The 19,717-nt window shown below is 37.3% G+C and overlaps 1 protein-coding gene across 1 annotated transcript; it reads left to right on the top strand.

Moving 5' to 3' along the window:
• Positions 1-11,758: 11,758 nt before the first annotated feature.
• Positions 11,759-14,748, top strand: LOC133763515 (olfactory receptor 8B8-like). Its single transcript, XM_062197239.1, has 2 exons — positions 11,759-11,775; positions 13,812-14,748. The coding sequence occupies exons 1-2, from the start codon at positions 11,762-11,764 to the stop codon at positions 14,746-14,748; spliced, it is 951 nt and encodes a 316-aa protein (XP_062053223.1). The 5' UTR covers positions 11,759-11,761.
• Positions 14,749-19,717: the final 4,969 nt, after the last annotated feature.

Raw genomic sequence — 19,717 nt, 5'->3', positions numbered from 1 at the left:
CTGTGGTCAGAAAAGATGCATCATATGACTTCGATTTTTTTTAATAAAACTATCATTTAATGAATATAAATTTCCAAAGTACAGCTTATGGGTTACAATGGCTTCCCCCCTCCCATAACTTCCCTCCCACCCGCATCCCTCCCCTTTCCCGCTCCCACTCCCCTTCCATTCATATCAAGATTCATTTTCAATTCTCTTTATATACAGAAGATTAGTTTGGTATATATTAGGTAAAGATTTCAATAGTTTGCCCCCATATAGCAACACAAAGTGAAAAAAATACTGTTGGAGTACTAGTTATAGCATTAAATAACAGTGTACAGCACATTAAAGACAGAGATCCTGCATAATATTTTTTAAAAAAAATTAATTAATTTTCTATGCCATTTCCAATTTAACACCAGGTTTTTTTTTTTCATTTCCAATTATCTTTATATACAGAAGATCAATTCTGTATATACTTAGTGAAGATTTCATCAGTTTGCACCCACACAGAAACACAAAGTGTAAAAATACTGTTTCAGTACTAGTTATAGCATCACTTCACATTAGACAACACATTAAGGACAGATCCCACATGGGATGTAAGTACACAGTGACTCCTGTTGCTGACTTAACAATTTGACACTCCTGTTCATGGCATCAGTAACCTCCCTAGGCTCTAGTCATGAGTTGCCAGGGCTATGGAAGCCATATGAGTTCGCTCACTTTGATCTTATTCTGATAGGGTCACAGTCAAAGTGGAAGTTCTCTCCTCCCTTCAAAGAAAGGTACCTCCTTCTTTGATGGCCCCGTTCTTTCCACTGGGATCTCACTCACAGAGATCTTTCATTTAGGTCTTCTTCTTCTTTTTCTTTTCCATGGTATCTTGGCTTTCCATGCCTACAATACTCTCATGGGCTCTTCAGCCAGATCCGAAGGCCTTAGGGGCTGATTCTGTGGCCAGAGTGTTGTTTAGGACATCTGCCTTTCTATGAGTCTGCTTTGTATCCCACTTCCCATGTTGGATCCTTCTCTCCCTTTTTGATTCTATCAGTTAGTATTAGCAGACACTTGTCTTGTTTGTGTGATCCCTTTGACTCTTAGACCTATCAGAGCCATCGAATGTGAACTGAAATTGATCACTTGGACTAGTGAGATGGCATTGGTACATGCCACCTTGATGGGATTGTATTGGAATGCCCTGGCACATTTCTAACTCCACCATTAGGGGCAAGTCCGATTGAGCATGTCCCAAATTGTACATCTCCTCCATCTCTCTTTCCATTCTTATATTTAACAGGGACAACTTTTCAGTTAAAATTTAAACACCTAAGAATAATTGTGTGTTAATTACAGAGTTCAACCACTAGTACTAGAACAACAACAACAAATACTAAAAAGGATAAAGTGTTACGTTGTACATCTAGAGTCAGGATAAGAGCTGATCAGGTCATTGATTCTTATAGTGTCCATTGCACTTCAACAGGTTTCCCCTTTGGTGCTCAGTTGTCATCGATCAGGGAAAACAAATGATATTTGTCTCTTTGGGACTGGCTTAATTCACTCAGCATGATGTTTTCCAGATTCCTCCATCTTGTTGCAAATGACCGGGTTTCATTGTTCCTTACTGCTGTATAGTATTCTATGGAGTACATGTCCCATAATTTCTTTATCCAGTTTACTGTTGATGGGCATTTGGGTTGGTTCCATGTCTTAGCTATTGTGAATTGAGCTGCAATAAGCATTAATGTGCAGATGGCTTTTTTATTTGCCAAATTAATTTCCTTTGGGTAAATTCCAAGGAGTGGGATGGCTGGGTTGTATGGGAGGGTTACGTTCAGGTTTCTGAGGAATCTCCAGACAGACTTCCATAGTGGCTTAACCAGTTTGCATTCCCACCAACAGTGGGTTAGTGTCCCTTTTTCCCCCACATCCTCTCCAGGATCTGTTGTTGGTAGATTTCTGAATGTGAGCCATTCTCACCGGGGTGAGGTGAAACCTCATTGTGGTTTTGATTTGCATTTCTCTGATTGCTAGTGATCTTGAACATTTTTTCATGCATCTGTTGGCCATTTGGATTTCCTCTTTCGAAAAATGTCTATTGAGGTCCTTGACCCATCTCTTAAATGGGTTGTTTGTTTTGTTGTTGTGGATTTTCTTGATTTCTTTGTAGATTCTGGTTATCAACCCTTTATCTGTAGCATAGTTTGCAAATATTTTTTCCCATTCTGTAGGTTGCCTCTTCACTTTCCTGACTGTTTCTTTTGAAGTACAGAAACTTCTCAATTTGATGCAATCCCAAATGTTAATTTTGGTTTTGACTGCCAGTGCTCCTGGAGTCTTTTCCAAGAAGTCTGCCTGTACTATACTTTGCAGGGTTTCTCCAATGCTCTCTAATAATTTGATGGTTTCGTGTCGTAGATTTAAGTCTTTAATCCATGTTGAGTGAATTTTTGTGTAACGTGAAAGGTAGGGGTCTTGCTTCAGGCTTCTGCACGTGGAAATCCAATTTTCCCAGCACCGTTTATTGAATAGACTGTCCTTATTCCAGGGATTGGATTTGGATCTTTGGTCAAATATAAGTTGGCTGTAGATGTTTGGATTGATTTCTGGTGTTTCTATTCTGTTCCATTGGTCTATCCATCTGTTTCTGTACCAGTACCATGCTGTTTTGATAACAACTGCCCTGTAGTATGTCCTGAAATCTGGTACTGTGATGCCTCTGGCTTTGTTTTTGTTGTACAAGATTGCTTTGGCTATTCGAGGTCTTCTGTGTCTCCATATGAATTTCAGCATCATTTTTTCCAGATCTGAGAAGAATGTCTTCGGTATCTTGATTGGTATTGCATTGAATGTATAAATTGCTTTTGGGAGAATAGACATTTTGATGATATTGATTCTTCCAATCCATGAGCATGGAATATTTCTCCATTTTTTGGTATCCTCTTCTATTTCTTTCTCTAAGGTTTTGTAGTTTTCATCGTAGAGATCTTTAACATCCTTGGTTAAGTTTACTCCAAGGTATTTGATTGTTTTTGTAGCTATTGTGAATGGGATTGATCTTAGAAGTTCTTCCTTAGCCGTGGCATTACCTGTGTATACAAAGGCTGTTGATTTTTGTGCATTGATTTTTATATCCTGCTACTTTGCCAAACTCTTCGATGAGTTCCAGTAGTCTCTTAGTAGAGTTTTTTGGGTCCCCTAAATAAAGAATCATATCATCTGCAAAGAGGGATAATTTGAGTTCTTCCTTCCCAATTTAAATCCCTTTAATTTCTTTTTCTTGCCTAATAGCTCTGGCTAAAATTCCCAAAACTATATTGAATAGCAGTGGTGAGAGTGGGCATCCCTGTCTGGTACCAGATCTCAGTGGAAATGCTTCCAACTTTTCCCCATTCAATAAGATGTTGACGGGGGTTTTTCATATATGGCTTTGATTGTATTGAGGAATTTTCCTTCCATACCCAGTTTGCTTAGAGTTTTCATCATGAAAGTGTGATGTATTTTATCAAATGCTTTCTCTGCTTCTATTGAGAGAATCATATGGTTTTTCTTCTGCAGTCTGTTAATGTAGTGTATTACGTTGATTGTTTTGCGAATGTTGAACCATCCCTGCATACCAGGGATAAATCCCAGTTGGTCTGGGTGGATGATCTTTCTGATGTGTTGTTGCATTCTATTGGCCAGAATTTTATTGAGTATTTTTGCATCTATGTTCATCAGGGATATTGGTCTGTAATTCTCTTTCAATGCTGCATCTTTTTCCGGCTTAGGAATTAAGGTGATCGTGGCTTCATAGAAAGAATTTGGGAGGATTCCCTCTTTTTCGATTGTTCTGAATAGTTTGAGAAGAATTGGAGTTAGTTCTTCTCTAAATGTCTGGTAGAACTCAGCAGTGAATCCATCTGGCCCTGGGCTTTTCTTTGTTGGGAGGGCCTTTATTACTGTTTCAATTTCTCTCTCTGTTATGGGTCTGTTTAGGTTTTCTATGTCTTCCTGGCTCAATTTAGGGAGGTTGTATGTGTCCAAGAATCTGTCCATTTCTGATAGATTTCCCTGTTTGCTGGCATACAAGTCCTTGTAGTAATTTCTGATGATTCTTTTTATTTCTGTGGTGTCTGTTGTTACATTTCCATTTTCATTTCTGATCCTGTTGATTTGGGTCTTTTGTCTTCTTTTTTTAGTTAGTTGGGCCAATGGGGTGTCAATTTTGTTTATTTTTTTTCAAAAAACCAGCTCCTCGTTTGGCTGATTTTTTGTAATTTTTTTTGGATTCAATCCTGTTGATTTCTTCTCTGATTTTAATTATTTCTCTTCTCCTACTGGGTTTGGGTTTGGTTTGCTGCAGTTTTTTTAGATCCTTGAGATGACTTGAAAGCTCATCTATTTGGTGCCTTTCCAATTTCTTGATGTAGGCACCTATTGATATGAACTTTCCTCTTAACACTGCTTTTGTTGTATCCCATAGGTTTTGGTATGTTGTGCTGTTATCCTCATTTACTTCCAGAAAATTTTTGATTTCTCTTTTAATTACTTCTATGACCCATTGTTCATTCAGGAGCATGTTGTTCAATCTCCATGTGTTTGCACGTGCTCTAGGGATTCCTGAGTTGCTAATTTAGAATTTCATTCCTTTGTGGTCTGAGAAGCTGCATGGTATGATTCTAATTCTTTTGAATTTGCTGAGACTTGCTTTATGGCCTAGTATGTGGTCAGTCCTGGAGAAGGTTCCATGTACTGCTGAGAAGAATGTAAAGTCTTTAGATGTAGGATGAAATGTTGTGTAGATATCTGTTAGATCCATTTGGGCTATAGTGTCATTTAAATCTGCTGTCTCCTTGTTGAACTTCTGTCCTGTTGATCTGTCTATCTCTGAGAGTGGAGTATTGATGTCCCCCAGAACTATTGTATTGGTGTCTAAGTCTCCCTTTAAGTCCCTTAACAAGTCTTTTAAATAAGCTGGTGCCCTGTGATTAGGTGCATATATGTTGATAATCGTTATATCTTCCTGTTGAATGGATCCCTTAATCATTAAATAGTGCCTCTTTTTGTCTCTCCTAACAGTTTTTGTGGTAAAGTTTATGTTGTCCGATATTAAGATGGCTACGCCTGCTCTTTTTTCATTTCTGTTGGCATGGTATATCTTTTTCCAGCCTTTCACTTTCAGTCTGTATGCATCATTGTTGGAAAGATGAGTTTCTTGTGAGCAGCAAAAAGATGGGTTTTGTTCCTTAACCCAATCAGCCAATCGGTGTCTTTTAACTGGACAGTTCAGGCCATTAACATTCAATGTGACTATTGAGAAGGAGTAACTTCGCCCTGTCATTTGCCAAAGATATTTTCTAATATCTGGTTTGAGATTCCTTTGATCTTTTGCTGTGAGGTTTCCTTCCCTTACCTTCTTTCATATTGGTGACCATGTTTCTGTGTTTTTGTATGCAACACATCTTTAAGCATCTTTTGCAGGGCTGGATGAGTGGCGACAAATTCTTTCAATTTCTGTTTGCTGTGAAAGGTCTTTCTTTCACCTTCATTCACAAATGAGAGCTTTGCAGGATATAATATTCTGGGCTGGCAGTTTTTCTCTCTTAGTACCTGGGCTATATCTCGCCATTCTCTCCTGGCTTGTAGGGTTTCTGATGAGAAGTCAGCTGTGAGTCTAATTGGAGATCCTCTGAGAGTAATCTGGCGTTTCTCTCTTGCACATTTTAGGATCTTTTCTTTGTGTTTCACTGTGGTGAGTTTGATTACGACGTGTCGTGGTGAGGATCTCTTTTGATCATGTTTATTAGGGGTTCTATGAGCTTCCTGTACTAGGATGTCTCTGTCCTTCTCCAAACCTGGGAAATTTTCTGCTAGTATCTCACTAAAAATGCCTTCTAATCCTTTCTCCCTATCCATGCCTTCAGGAACTCCTAGAACCCGAATGTTAGGTTTTTTAATAGTATCCTGTAGATTCCTGACAGTATTTTTTAGATTTCTGATTTCTTCTTCTTTTCTTTGATTTGACTGTTTCCTTTCCTGTTCTCTGTCTTCTAATTCCGATATTCTCTCTTCTGCTTCACCCATTCTGTTTTTAAGGCTCTCTAATGTGTTTATCATTTGATCTATTGAGTTATTCATTTCATTATGGTTTCTTGTCACTATCGCAGTTTCATGTTCTACTAGTTGTTTCATTTCATTTTGATTCCTCCTTAATATTTCATTTTCACGAGAGAGATTTTCTATCTTGTCCATTAAGGATTTCTGTAGTTCAAGAATTTGTTTTTGAGAACTTCTTAATGTTCTTATCAATATTTTGAGATCTGCTTCTTGCATTTCCTCTATCTCTTCATCTTCATAATCTTGCATTGCGGTGTCTTGTTCATTTGGGGGCATCATAGTGTCTTCCTTGCTCTTGTTACCTTGGCTTCTATGTTTGTTGTTTGGCATGTTGGAGATAATTTATTTATTTATTTATTTATTTATTTATTTATTTATTTTGCTGTGGTGTTTTTTTCTCGTTATACTAATGCCTCTAAGTGGGCTATCTGCTTCGATGGATCCTTAGAGGCTGTGATGGGTGTGGCCAGAGAGCTCTGCTTGATCCTTCAGGTTTAAGGCTGTGCAAAAAGTGACTCACCCAGATTGTTCTCTCCCTTGCTCCTTTTGGATCTCTCTCTCTCTCTCTCTCTCTCTCTCTCTCTCTTTTTTGACTCAGTTGGGAAGTAATTCTGCACAGCTGAGTAGAATTGAGGGTAGTTGAAATCTGGCCTCTGTGAGTATTCATTTGTTCTACCCCTAGGACCACACAAAAAGTTTATGCAGCCCTCAATGTGTTCTCAAGTTTCACCATAGACCCAAAGTTACTGAGTTTGTGTACTCGTTGCCGCTTTACATATATAAAATGGCTCCTGCTCTTTGCTTTGCTCGGTTTTTTTTAGGTGAGTGGAGAGAGAGGTCTCTGCCTTTCCCCACCAATGTCTCGGGTTTCTGAGGTTTTTGTCTTACCTCCATTTCCTGCGCTGGCGAGATTCTGCGGCTGGTCTCCCGTGGCTGGGCTTCCATGCGGTGGGCTCCCTGTAGGTCCTCTGTGTCACATCCACTAGATCCGGAAGCGTTTCCTCTGCAGTTTTTTTCTTGAGTCTTTTCCTGAGGCTACAGTAATTCCACTTTTATGAAATTTTATTTTCCCAAATTATCGGCACACATCCTCACTATCCGCCATCTTGTCTCTGACCCCTGACTTCAATTTTTTTGAATTTGTTGGGACTTGCTTTGTGGCCTATCATGTGGTCTATCCTAGAGAAAGTTCCATGCACTGGTGAGAAGAATGTGTATTCTCAACTGTGGGATGAAAAGTTCTGTAGATATCACTTAGGTTCATTTGGTCTGATGTGTTCATTAACTCTGTTATTTCTTTGCTGATTATCTGTCTCATCGATGTCCATTGCTGAAAGTGGGGTATTGAAGTCCCCTATTACTACTGTATTACAGTCTATGTCTCCATTTAGATCCATTAACATTTCTTTTAAATAGCTAGGCACACTGCTATTGGGTGCATATATGTTTATTATAATTACATCTTCCTGTTGAATGTATCCCTAATCATTACATAGTGCCTTTTTTCTCTCTTTGACAATTTTTGTGTTAAAGTCAATTTTTTTTTTTTTATATTAGGGTGGTTACACCAGCTCTTTTTTGGTTTCTGTTAGCAAAGTGTATTTGAATGAATTAGGTCTGGCTGCAAGTTCACATCCTATTTTCTATCTATTCTGTTACCTTTTCCTTACATTTGATGCTCCATGTGAGTAGGCATCAATCAGCCCACTTTACTTATAGGCACCAATTACATTCAAGGTGACTATTGGTAAGTCATGACTTGGCCCTACCATTTTTCCATAAATATCCCTATTGTTTGCTTTGAGTTCTCTTTGTTCTTTTACTAGGAGATTTTCTGCCTTCACATCCTTTCATAGTGATGATCATGTTTTTGTGTTTTTCTGTATAACATATCCTTAAGCATCTTTTGTAAGGCTGGACAAATTGTGACATATTCTTTCAATTTCTCTTTGTTATAAAAGGCTTTTATTTCACCTTCATTCATAAATGATAGCTTTGCAGGGTACAGTATTCTAGGTTGACAGTTATTTACTCTTTAGACTTGGACTATGTCTTTTCCTTCTCTCCCAGCTTATAGAGTTTCTGATGAGAAGTCAGCTGTGAGTAGAAATAGAGATCCTCTGAAAGTAATCTGGCATTTTGTTCATGCACATAAATATTTTCTTTATGTTTTACTGTTGAAAGTTTGATCACTATGTCATGCTGAAGATGTTTTCTTGTCATGTCTATTAGGAGTTCCATGTGCTTCCTGTACTTGGACGTCCCTTTCTTTGTCCAAACTGGGCAAGTTTTCTGTGGTTATTTCCCTAAATGGGCCTTCTAGTCCATTCTCTTTGTCTATGCCTTCAGAAACTCCTAAGACTCGTATTTTGGGTCATTTGACAGTATCCCATAAATCTCCAACACTGTTTTCAATTTTTCCTAATTTCTACTTTTTTTTTTTTGGTCTGACTATATAATTTGTAAATTCCAGTGATTTTTCTTCTAACTCAGATATTCTTTCTCCTACCTCCTCAAGGTGGGTGACCAACTACCAGTGTGCACACAGACTGAACATGTGGCAGAGGACCCAGACCCCAGGGGCTGGGCTTTTTTATGTCTTAGGTGGACTAGGGTGGGATTGAGGGTGGGGGGAAGTAGGCAGGGGTGAATTCCTTCATACAGGTCCTTCTATATTGGTTAGCCAGCTTCCAAGCCTGGGGAAGAATGCAGGGGTTGTATTGTTGTAAGGTGTGAGACTGAATTGGGATTCAGGGACAAGGGATAATTTCTGATTTTATCTATCTTTTGGGTAATGAGCAAGAATGGCTAAGGCTTATTTCCTTGTCCCATCGGCCCCAGTACTCCAGTTAAAAGATACAGACTGGCTGAATGGATTAGAAAACAAACCCCATCTATTTGCTGCCTACAAGAAACACATCTCACCAACAAAGATACCTGCAGACTGAAAGTGAGAGGACGGAAAAAAGATATTCCATGCATGTAATTCATTCATGTATTAAGTACAGTTAATTTGTCTCTGTGTTCTTGTATTTTAATTTCTTTCAAGTATCCATTAAATGTATAATTTACTACATTAGTATCATGTTTTTTAGAATTTTTAATTGCTGTTGGTTTGCAGTTATAAACAAAAAGGTAAAGGTAGTTTTAGAATGCTTTGAAATGATCCTGTTCATCGCCTGTAATCACTGGGAAGAATAAAAATGGAGAGGAAAGAGGAGTCTCATTTTTCTATTTTCAATCTCTTTCTTTGTGAACCAAAGAACTGCTGTCTTCGAAAGAACTGCTGTCGAAATTCTCTTATCTCATGATCCTCTAGAACTCAAATGCTTCCCAATGGGACAGAAGAGGAAATGAGAGAAACACAAATTAATTACAAAAATGTGCATCCACTATAGTGTAATTTATTTTACTCTATGCACTTGTTAAAATTAGATTAAAAAGGCCAGCTCAATAGGCTGATCCTCCGCCTGCGGCGTTGGCACACCAACTTCTAGTCCTGGTTGGGGCACCGGATTCTGTCCCGGTTGCTCCTCTTCCAGTCCAGCTCTCTGCTGTGGCCCTGGAGTTCGGTGAAGGATGACCTGGGTCCTTGGGCTCTGCACCTGCATAGGAGACCAGGAGAGGTACCTGGCTCCTGGCTTCGTATCAGCATGGCGTGCCGGCCACAGCAGCCATTGGGGGGTGAACCAACGGAAAAGGAGGACCTTTCTCTCTTTCTCTCTCTCTCTCACTGTCCACTCTGCCTGTCAAAAAAAATAGATTAACATATTAGAAGTTCTTGGCATGATTTAAAAATATTTGCTCTTGAATATTCTTTTGGGATATTTTATAGAAAAATTTGTTTTCTTTTATATAATTCAAATCTTGTGTGAGTCAAAAATCTCCATCAGAGGGCGCCTTTTGCCTAGATTATTTCTGAAATACTTGAAGGCAAAAATGTCCTCTCTGTGACAGGGAGCCTATTAGACAATATAACCATATTCCTTATCTAATACAGAGAGGAAGCTTAGATATATTTCTGAGATGATAGTCATATTTTTACATTTAAATTATTTTTATAGTAAGTGGAATTTGTAAGAACACTTTCTCCTGAAGATCTAGTGTCCCCTTTACACTTTGTAATGAATTGTTTTTTAAATGAAACTTTGTAGAGAATTTATAAACTAGAAATTTCTAAGAGGCAAAAAAAGTCCTACGCTAGACTCACTCAGCTAGTTTTGACAGAGGATTCATGATGTGCCATGTAGAGAAAAAATTCAAGGCAAAGTGGTAATTATTAATTATATGCATTGAGGTTAGCCATTCCACCAGAAAAATTCACAACTGTTAATAACTTTAAAAACAGGCTTTAGACTCTTCAGGGACATCCTTATACCCATCCTACCTCCACATCTTGAAAAAAAAGTTTGATTAGAGACAATAAAGAATCAAACTGAACTCATGGTATATTAAGACATCATAACCTGGGGCTAGCAAAGTGACACAGCGAGTTAAGCCACCACTTGCTACATAGCAATTGCAGATCTGAGTGCCGTTTCTGTCCCAGCTGTTCTACTTCCAAAACAGCTCCCTGTTAATGTATCAAGGAAGGCAGCAGAAGTTGGCCTAAGTACTTGGGCCCCTGATACTCATGTAGGTGACCTGAATGGAGCTCCTGCACCCTGGCTTCAGCCTGGCCCAGGCCAAGTTATTATGGCCATTTGCAGAGTGATCCAGTGGATGGAAGCTCTCTGACCCTCTCAACGACACTCTGCTTTTCAGATGAATTAATGCGTAAATAAATCTTAAGAGATAATAATCTGGCCATGTTTCCCACTTAGCCACTGAGTAAAGATGGAGAAGCAAAAAGAGGGCCTGCTAATCCTTGACTTAGCCCCAGGAAGAAAGGAGCAGTCATGACAGAATTAATATGTATTTTACACTTCTACATCAATTACATCAGAGATGTAAGTTATAGGGTTTGTAGTTCAGAGAAGAATATTGAATGCAAAAGAGCGACAGATATTAATAAGAGTTTTGATTGTGGATGCAACACACAAGGAGCACATTAATATAGAAAGTCCTTGATCAGCTTAATAATATTTGACCCATGATAATGAGAAGGCAATGCATATGGAACAGGGACCCAAGTTCTGAATTTTGAATTTTGTTCCTTTCCTGGGTTAATGATATGTGCAGAGAAACCCAAGTGTTGGTATATGCTGCAAGAGTTCTGAGGATATTTAAGGCAGACTCAACTAAGCAATCATGTCTGTATTGACCTAAGCAATGAATTTGTGAAACAAATGCCCATCCTTGGTCCCGAAGTATCTATCCTAAAAGCAGATGGTTGAGTATTTACCATATGTAGGCAATATTCTAACCATTTTTCTTACATGTTTTCTTCAAATCATCACAAAACTAGTAAAAGAGATGCTGTTATTGCTGTTCCCATTTTACAAACAAGCACATGAGGTCCAGAGATGTTAACTAACTTACTCAAACTATTAAAGTTAGGAAGTATGGGTAGTAGGTGGATTCAAACACAGAGTTCCTCATTCCATAGTTCCCATTTATTTTTCCTGTGATAAAAGAAATTGAGGACCTCATTACTGAAATGTGACATTTAAGGGACCAGCAAGATACTCAGGTGGAAATATCCACTAAGTATTTAGGAAGAAAAACTTTGGTAAAGATGCAAAACATGAAGTTGCTTCAGAAATATCCCAGGAGAGAGAACATCTAAAGTGAGTCACTGAAGTCCTTGACAATTTTCAGATAAAGAGATAGGGAAGTAGGAAAGTAGATCCTAAGGGATATTTTCATTAAAGATGTGAGAAAAATAGAAAATGTGAAATGGGGAAAAAGCCACAATTTCCCTACAGAGCTGATGATGGTGGAAGATAATCCCTATGGGAAAAGTAAAATCCCTAAAGTGAAGTGAAAAACCAGAGTTAAATGTTGAATCCCTCAGGAAATAAAGACAGATCATGACTTATTGTGTAAATATAGTCTGCTCATTTTCCCTTTATACCTAGAATTTGTTTCCTGAGAAGGTAGTAAGCAAGGCTTAACCTTGCTTATAAGCAAGTACATTATGTTATTAAACTCATGTTGAATTTCCTCGTGTTTCATTAATTGCAATTTCATAATAAAACAGGCTATTTATTTCTTCCTGCTACTTCATAGACTAAAAATTATAATTAAAAATTGTGACTACCAGTTCAAAGATATTTCCAGGGTAATGCAAAAATAAGTCTATGGTGAATCTTCTTAGAAACAAAGCAAGCAGTCTCAAAGCCCAATACTGGCCTTTCCAGGGGTGAATAACAACAAAAAATTGAAGATTTTTTACCTGTGGAAGGTGAGTTTTAGATTATATTTAAATTAATTTGTTTCTATTTAACACCTGTATAGGGATACCACTGACATACAATTGTGTTCAGGTGTATATTCTCCCCTATAAGTGGGGTGCACGTGTGTATATGTGTGTGTCATGTTTTAATAGATATGTACATTGTGAAATGATCACAACAGTCAATTTAGTTAAGTATGTGTGTGTGTGTCTGTCATGGTTCTATGAATTATACATTGTGGAATGATCACAACAGTCAGTTTAGTTAAGATATCTATCACCACTAGACAGTTACTGTTTTGTGTGTGTTTTGGTGTGGGTATACAGCGAAAAAATTACAGTATTATAGTGTCAGTTATTGTTACCATGCTGTACACTAGATCTCCAGAAATTGTTCTTTCATAATGAAACCTTCACATATTAACTGACATCACCACACTTCCTCTCCCACTGACCCCTGGCAACCAACATCATAGTCTCTGACTATATTGGATTCCACATGTACAGATCATACAAGGTTTCCCTCTTTGTGTCTTTCATATTTGTTTAACAGGAAGTCCTCACATTTTGAGATGAAGTCTAGGGATCTAAGGTTTGCCACTCCTTCCATTCTGTGAAACACTAATACTGATGTGAAACTGGTGCAAGAATCTGAAGGGGAGCAGAGAATGCTCAGAGAAATTAGTAGGCACAAGTGTTACACATCCTCAATTAGTTTTCCTTTCCTTGTCTGGAATTCAAATCCTTTCAGCTTCCGTTATCTTAGGGAGCAACTGACCTCTCAGAGACTATGGCTTCTTAGTTTTGAACCCACCCCACCTGAACCTAATCTACATTGGAAGCAGCGCCAGGTTCTTGATGACTCTGCCTTCAATTTTGTTGGTGATTAAATCAGTGTTGTAGCTTGCTTTGTTTACCAGTTAAGACTTGGGGAGGGGGGTCAATGTCTCTTTAAATCAGAGCAGTGGTAAAGGCTGAGTCTATCAATTCAAATTAGGCTAATCTCATACATTGCTTGTGTGTATTTTCCCCTTCTTGGATAAGGAGAGACAGAAAGAGATCTTCCATCCACTGGTTCACTCTCCAGATGGTCTTCATTGGCCAACATTGGAGCAGGATGAAGCCAGGAGCCAGGAGCTTCATCCAGGTCTTCCATGTGGGTGTCAGGGGACCAGTCACTTGAGTCATCTTCCACCGCATTTCTCAGGCTATTAGTGAGGCACTGGATCATAAGTGGATCAGCTGGGAAACAAACTGGTGCCAGCAGGGGATGCCACTATCACAAGTGGTGGCTTTTACCCTCTAGGCCACAATGCCAGCCCTATTTTTGTTGTCTACTAATATAAGCTTTTTGTTTGTTTGGTATTTCTGTACACAGATTCCTGGAGAGAAGAATGGCACCAGGAAATGGCTCTTTTGTGACTGAATTCATCTTGCTGGGGTTAACAGACCAGACAGATCTCCAACTGCCCCTGTTCTTCCTGTTTCTAGTAATATATATAGTCACTGTGTTGGGAAATTTGGGATTGATAACTCTAATAGGACTGAATTCACATATTCACACTCCCATGTACTTTTTCCTCTTTAACTTGTCCTTCATAGACTTTTGTTATTCCTCTGTGTTCACACCCAAAATGCTGACGAACTTTTTATCGACAACAAATACTATCTCTTATACAGCATGTATGTTCCAGCTCTACCTTTTTTGTTTTTTTATTATTTCTGAATGCTATGTGCTGACATCGATGGCCTATGATCGCTATGTGGCCATCTGTAACCCACTTCTGTACAACATAACCATGTCTCCAAAAGTGTGTTCCAGCCTTATGCTCAGTTCATACTTGATGGCCTTTTCAGGTGCCATGGCCCACACTGGATGCATGTTAAGACTGACCTTCTGTGATGCAAACACCATCAACCACTATTTCTGTGATATTCTCCCTTTGCTCCATCTCTCCTGCACCAGCACACAAGTCAATGAGCTGGTGGTTTTCATTGTAGGAGGCATCAACATCATTGTCCCCAGTCTCACCATTTTCATCTCATATGGTTTTATTCTCTCTAGCATCCTCAAAATAACCTCTACTGAGGGCAGATCTAAAGCCTTCAGCACCTGTAGTTCCCACATAATTGCTGTTTCTTTTTTCTTTGGATCAGGCGCATTTATGTATCTCAATCCCTCCTCTCCTGGATCAATGAACAAGGGAAAAATCTCTTCTGTTTTTTATACCATTGTGGTTCCCATGATGAATCCCTTAATCTACAGCTTGAGAAACAAAGATGTTAAAATTGCCTTGAGAAAAACACTGAGTAGGACAAAGTTTTAATTAAAATGATATTGTCTGTGTATGTAGTTATAGCAAGAGAGAGTCCATGTATTTAATTACAAACTTTTGGTGGTTGGTTTCATTTCCTATTTCTTACTCTGAGAAAAATTTGAGGCCTTTTTGGATTTTTTCCATATTCTTTATACTCTAGGTTTACTTTTTTCCCTTCACCTTTTACACAATTTATCTTTTTATCATTTACCTAATTAAAAATATAATTAAGAAGACATGTACCTTTTAGTTTTAATTGTCATTATGAAATTTATTTCTCTACAGAAATAATGAACATTCTGTAAATGATCAACTATCAGGGGTGGCAAAGTCTAGCCCATGGAATAGATAAGGCCCACAGAATCATTTGGTCTGGCCTTGCCAAGCAGTTGCGGTTGGGATGCAAAATTCAATAAAGTTATAGCAGGCAAAATTATAAGTGAATAGTTTTATATGGCACATGAATGATGTTATAAATAAATAGAAAATTATAGTATAAGTATATAGGTTTTAAATCTAAATGTGCCAAATGGCCCTTTGAAGAAGGTTCCCCATCCTTGCTAGTAAAGGAACACTAGATTGATATTATTCTATTGTGTAGGACAATTCTTATCTATTGCTTGTAATGATTCAAGTGCAACAGTATGTCTCTATTTTTGTCTTTACATTCTCCATTGGGCAAGTGTCTGTATCTTTCAAATATCTGTGATTCCATGTAGACTGTTAAGCACAATAACTTTGCAGTTGTAACTCCATGCATTGAACTTCTTTTGGGAGAGATGCTATATTTACCTTTGTACAATTGAATGAGCACTTACTAGAGTATCAGTGTTTATTGCATGGTCAAGCTATTGAAGCTCGAAAACCTTAGCAATTTACGTGAGGTCATACAGCTTCTTAAAGAAAACACTTAAAACACCTGGAATAAACTGTCAGTGTCCTGATTTCAAGTCTACCATTCTTTCAAGTATACCCTGTCTGTTTCATTTTTGTTGATTTTATTCACTCTACATTTAATTTAAGAGAACATTGCTTCTTTGGATCTTGGCTATGTACTGTTCCAAGATAACACATGGATTTTTCTGAGGATTATTGTTTCACTATTACTTTCTTCAGAAAAACAAATTAATGGCTCTATTTTGAAGGAAAAGGTGAGGACTGTTGGACTATGATAGTTGGGGCATGGTTAGCTTAGTCTGATTTAGACTAGATTAGAACCGATTAGAACTGATTTCTTTTTTGCAGAAAATAAAAAGCAAAACAGGAAGATTTTAAATGTTTTCAGTGGTTTTATTTGATGGAATAGATCCCTTAGTCATGACCTCAAGAGAAAAGTGAATAATATGAGCTCCATGTGTGACAAAAAATCAAGGACAATCTAAACAGAATTTACATAAATATCAAGTGGTATCCTGTCCTGAAGAGCACTGTTCTTATCCTCTACTGTTCTAAAGTGTTTGAACAGCGAGTACAAGGGAACTCTTGTAATCTAAACTATCTGTTCATTAATAATGTTTTGAAGATTTATGACTGCCTAATTTGTGAAGAACCATGAAATGAGAAGAAAGAAACTTCTATAGATAAAATAGTGAGTAGAAATTTTATCTTGGGAGCAGTGATAATTTAAAAAGACTATTGGTGAAGAAAACTAATTGTTCAATGTCTTTTTAAGAAAAGGATATTAGGATATAAACCCTTAAAGAAAACAAGGGAACTATTCTTAAGATACAATTTAAATATTTTCTAAAAAAACTATAATTATATACATTATTTCTCTCTTTTCGAATCTTCACTCAATATTTTGGTATTGGGAAATTAGGTATAAATACTTCTTTTTTTGCTATTTTGCTTATTCTTATACTCATAATTGATAAAACCCTGACCTATAGTATGAACCTCTGAATCTCCACATGATGGCTCTAAGAACAACAAGATAGATTTTTCATTCAACAAGCTTTATTTATATAAAAATTTTTAAGATTATAATTTATTTTATTTTTATTTTTTTCTAAAATGTTATTTAAGGTATACAAATTTCATATATTTCTTATATACCGAGTCAGGAACAAATTGATACTTCCCACCCATAGTCCCTCATACCCACATTCCCACACTTATTCCTCTTCCCTCTCCTGTTCCCTTACATAGTTTTTACAAATATTTATTTCAGTTAACTTTTTATTCATAAGATTAACCCTACACTAAGTAAAGAGTTCAACAAATAGTATAAAGAAAAAAATGTTATTCCTCAACAAGTTAAGACAGTTAAACAAACATCAAATCTCAAAATGTCAATTTCACTCCTACAGATTACCCTTTAGATATGTTACTCATTACCACCGATCAGGGAAAAATCTATGGTATTTGCCTTTTTGGGACTGGCTTATTTCATTAAGTGTAATGATTTCCAGTTGTAGCTATTTTGTTCAAATAACAGGATTTCATTTGTTACTGCAGTATATTATTCCATAGTGTATATATACCATAATTTCTTTATCCAGCCTTCAGTTGATTGACATATACATTGATTCCTATCTTAGCTATTGTGAATTGAGCTGTGATAAACATGGAGGTACAGATCACTCATATGCTGATTTCTTTTCATTTGGGTAAACTCCCAGGTGGACTATATGGTAGTTCTATATTCAGATTTCTGAGGTAATATCATACTGTCTTCCACAGTGGCTGAGCCAGTTTACATTCCCACTAACAGTGGATTAGAGAACCTTTTCCCCCATATCCTCACCAGCATTTAATGATTATTGATTTCTGTATGACAGCCATTCTAACTGCAGTAAGATGAAACCTCATTATGGCTTTGATTTGCATTTCCCTGATGGCAAGTGGTCCTGAGCCTTTTTTCATGTGTTTGTTGGCTATTGGAATTTCTTCTCTTTAAAAATGCCCATTCAAGTTCTTTGCCCATTTCTTAACTGGATTGTTTGTTTTGTTTTTGTTGGGGTTCTTGTGCTCTTTGTATATTCTGGATATTAATCCTTTATCAGGTGCATAGTTTTCAAATATTTTCTCCCATAATGTTGGTTGCCTCTTCAGTTTTCTGAGTATTTCTTTTGCATTGCAGAAGCTTCTCAACTTGATGTAGTCCCATTTGTCATTTTTTACTTTGATGACCTGTGCTTCTGGGCCACCTGCTAGTATTTTTTGTTGTTATCATTGTTGCTGAGGATTTTTGCATCTAGATTCATCAGGGAAATTGATCTGTAGTTCTCTTTCTCTGTTGCTTCTTTGTCAGGTTTAGGAATTAAGGTGATGCTCATTCCATAGAAGGAGTTTGAGTGGATTCCCTACATTCCAATTGTTTTGAATGGATTGAGAAAAATTGCAATTAGTTATTCTTTAAATGTCTGGTAGAATTTAGCAGTGAAACCATCTGGTCCGGGGCTTTTTTCTTTGTTGGGAAGCTCTTTATTATGGATTCAATCTCTGTCTTGACCATTGGTCTGTTTAGGTTTTCTATTTACATCACTCAATTTGAGGAGATTGTATGTATTTAGAAATCTATCAGTTTATTTCAGGGTTGCCAGTTTGTGAGCATCCAGCTGTGTGTAGTAATTCCTGCTGGTTCTTTTCATTTCTATGGTATGTGTTATTACATTTCCTTTTTAATTTCTGTGTTTATTGATCTGAGTTTGCTCCCTCTTTTTTTTTTTTTGTTAAATGGAACAATTTTGTTTATTTAAAAACAAAAACACAGGTCTTCATTCACTGACCTTTTGTATTGTTCTTGTGTTTCAATTTTGTTTATTTCTTCTGTAATTTTAATTATTTATTTCCTCCTACTGATTATGAGTTTGGTTTCTTGTTCTGCTAGGTCCTGGAGATGCAATGATAACTCATTCCTCCAATTTCTTAATTTAGGTACCAATTACTATAAGCTTCCCTTTTAACACTGCTTTTGCCATAACTCATAAGGTATTTTTGTGTAATCTTCACTCATTTATAGAATTTTTTAATTTCTTTTTTGATTTCTTCTATGACCCACTGATCATAGAGACCCACAGACTCAGAGATCTTGAATTGTTAATTTTCAGCATCATTCCATTGTGGTCAGAGGAGATGAACGGTATGATTTTGATTTTTTTGGATTTGCTCAGACTTGCTGTATGTGCTCATATATGGTCTGTTCTAGAGAAAGTCCCATGCACTGATGAGAAGAATGTGTCTTCTGCAACTTTGGGATGAAAACTTCAGTAGATATCAATTAGTTCCAATTGGTCCATATTATGATTAGCTTTGTGGTTTATTTATTTTTTGTGAGGTTGATCTGTCCATTGATGAAAATGGGATGTTGAAGTCCCCCATTACTATTCTATTGAAGTTTATATCTCTCTTTAGATCCACTAACATTTCTTTTAAATAACCAGGTGCCCTGGCATTAGGTGTAAATATATTTATTAAATTCCCATCTTCCTTTTGAATTAATCCCTTAATCATTACATAGTATCTTGTTCTCTTTAACAATTTTTGTTTCAAAGTCTATTTTGTCTAATGTTAGGATGGCTACAGCTGCTCTGTTTTTGCTTTTCATTACATGGAATATCTTTCCCCATCCTTTCACTTTCAGTTTGCGTGTATCTTTGTTGGTGAGGTGTGTTTCTTATAGGCACCAAATAGATGTATCTTTTTTTTTTTTTTATCCAGTGAGGCAGTCTGTATCTTTTAATTGGAGAATTTAGGCAATTGATATTCAAGATTAGTATTGATAAGTAATGATTTGGACCTTCCTTTAAAAAAAAAAAAGATTATTTGAGAGGTAGGGTTACAGAGAGAGAGGCAGAAACAGAGAGAAACATCTCCCATTCACTGGTTCACTCCCCCAAATAGCAGCCACTGCTAAATCTGGGCCAGACTGAAGCAAGGAGCCAGGAGCCAGGAGATTCCTTCTGGATTCCCACCTATGTGTAGAGGGCCGAGCACTTGGGCCAATCTCCACTGCTTTCCCAGGCCATTAACAGAG

The sequence above is a fragment of the Lepus europaeus genome, chromosome 7, assembly GCF_033115175.1.
Source record: "Lepus europaeus isolate LE1 chromosome 7, mLepTim1.pri, whole genome shotgun sequence".
In the NCBI taxonomy this organism is placed as follows: domain Eukaryota; kingdom Metazoa; phylum Chordata; class Mammalia; order Lagomorpha; family Leporidae; genus Lepus; species Lepus europaeus.
Note: the sequence above shows the minus strand (reverse complement) of the source record. Positions and strands in the feature narration are given on the sequence as shown.